Source organism: Lepidothrix coronata, unplaced genomic scaffold (assembly GCF_001604755.1).
Source record: "Lepidothrix coronata isolate B3197 unplaced genomic scaffold, Lepidothrix_coronata-1.0 Scaffold889, whole genome shotgun sequence".
NCBI classification, from domain to species: domain Eukaryota; kingdom Metazoa; phylum Chordata; class Aves; order Passeriformes; family Pipridae; genus Lepidothrix; species Lepidothrix coronata.
The window spans coordinates 6,624-8,874 of NW_016691069.1; the positions used below are offsets into that span (position 1 = coordinate 6,624).

Genomic DNA, 2,251 nt, shown 5'->3' on the forward strand with positions numbered 1-2,251 from the left:
CCACAGCCCCATAGATACCCCACAGACACCCCACAGCCCCACAGACACCCCACAGCCCCACAGATACCCCACAGACACCCCACAGCACAGACCCGCTGTGGTTCCTGGTGCCCTCGGGGAACACCCACACCCGCACCTGGGGGGCACACGGATGTGGGGCTGCCCCATAGATACCCCACAGCCCCATAGATACCCCACAGACACCCCACAGCCCCACAGACACCCCACAGCCCCACAGACACCCCACAGACACCCCACAGCATCGACCCGCTGTGGTTCCTGGTGCCCTCGGGGAACACCCACACCCGCACCTGGGGGGCACAGGGATGTGGGGCTGCCCCATAGACACCCCACAGCCCCATAGATACCCCATAGATACCCCACAGACACCCCACAGCATCGACCCGCTGTGGTTCCTGGTGCCCTCGGGGAACACCCACACCCGCACCTGGGGGGCACAGGGATGTGGGGCTGCCCCATAGACACCCCACAGCCCCATAGATACCCCATAGATACCCCACAGACACCCCACAGCCCCATAGACACCCCACAGACACCCCACAGCCCCACAGACACCCCACAGCCCCACAGATACCCCACAGACACCCCCCAGCCCCACATCTCCCCCCAGACTCACATTTTGGCTGAGCATGGTGTGGGCAGCCTCTGCCATGGTGCTGATGGTGCCCCATAGACACCCCATAGACACCCCATAGACACCCCCCAGCCCCATAGATGCCCCACATCTCCCCCCAGACTCACGTCCTGGCTGAGCATGGTGTGTGCAGCCTCGGCCATGGTGCTGATGGTGCCCCATAGATACCCCCCAGCCCCACATCTCCCCCCAGACTCACATTTTGGCTGAGCATGGTGTGTGCAGCCTCTGCCATGGTGCTGATGGTGCCCCATAGACACTCCCCAGCCCCATAGATGCCCCCCACACTTACATCCTGGCTGAGCATGGTGTGTGCAGCCTCGGCCATGGTGCTGATGGTGCCCCATAGACACCCCATAGACACTCCCCAGCCCCATAGACACCCCATAGATGCCCCCACACTCACATTTTGGCTGAGCATGGTGTGTGCAGCCTCTGCCATGGTGCTGATGGTGCCCCATAGACACCCCCCAGCCCCACAGACACCCCATAGACACCCCACAGACACCCCATAGACACCCCATAGACACTCCCCAGCCCCATAGATGCCCCATAGATGCCCCCAGACTCACATTTTGGCTCAGCATGGTGTGGGCAGCCTCGGCCATGGTGCTGATGGTGCCCCATAGACACCCCATAGACACTCCCCAGCCCCACATCTCCCCCCATAGATGCCCCAGACTCACGTCCTGGCTCAGCATGGTGTGGGCAGCCTCTGCCATGGTGCTGATGGTGCCCCATAGATACCCCCCAGCCCCACATCTCCCCCCACACTCACATTTTGGCTGAGCATGGTGTGGGCAGCCTCTGCCATGGTGCTGATGGCGCCCCATAGACACCCCATAGACACCCCATAGACACCCCCCAGCCCCATAGATGCCCCATAGATGCCTCACACTCACATCCTGGCTGAGCATGGTGTGGGCAGCCTCTGCCATGGTGCTGATGGTGCCCCATAGACACCCCATAGACACCCCATAGACACTCCCCAGCCCCATAGATGCCCCATAGATGCCCCACATCTCCCCCCAGACTCACGTCCTGGCTCAGCATGGTGTGTGCAGCCTCTGCCATGGTGCTGATGGTGCCCCATAGACACCCCATAGACACCCCATAGACACTCCCCAGCCCCATAGATGCCCCCACACTCACGTCCTGGCTCAGCATGGTGTGGGCAGCCTCTGCCATGGTGCTGATGGTGCCCCATAGACACCCCATAGACACCCCATAGACACTCCCCAGCCCCATAGATGCCCCATAGATGCCCCATAGATGCCCCCAGACTCACGTCCTGGCTGAGCATGGTGTGGGCAGCCTCGGCCATGGTGCTGATGGTGCCCCATAGACACCCCATAGACACCCCATAGACACTCCCCAGCCCCATAGATGCCCCATAGATGCCCCATACTCACGTCCTGGCTGAGCATGGTGTGTGCAGCCTCTGCCATGGTGCTGATGGTGCCCCATAGACACCCCATAGACACCCCATAGACACTCCCCAGCCCCATAGACGCCCCATAGATGCCCCACACTCACATTTTGGCTGAGCATGGTGTGTGCAGCCTCTGCCATGGTGCTGATGGTGCCCCATAGACA

General features: G+C 61.7%; 1 protein-coding gene across 1 annotated transcript in view; it reads right to left on the minus strand.

Annotated features, from left to right (window-relative positions):
- Positions 1 to 2,163, minus strand: part of LOC108510436 (basic salivary proline-rich protein 3-like) — an 8,203-nt gene extending 6,040 nt beyond the window's left edge. The window contains exons 1-2 of the mRNA XM_017840113.1: positions 2,068 to 2,163; positions 385 to 448 (exon numbers count right to left, since the gene is read on the minus strand). Of these exons, the coding sequence (XP_017695602.1) occupies positions 385 to 448; positions 2,068 to 2,163 (160 nt within the window). The remainder of the gene's footprint in view (positions 1 to 384; positions 449 to 2,067) is intronic.
- Between the last annotated feature and the right edge of the window lie 88 nt (positions 2,164 to 2,251).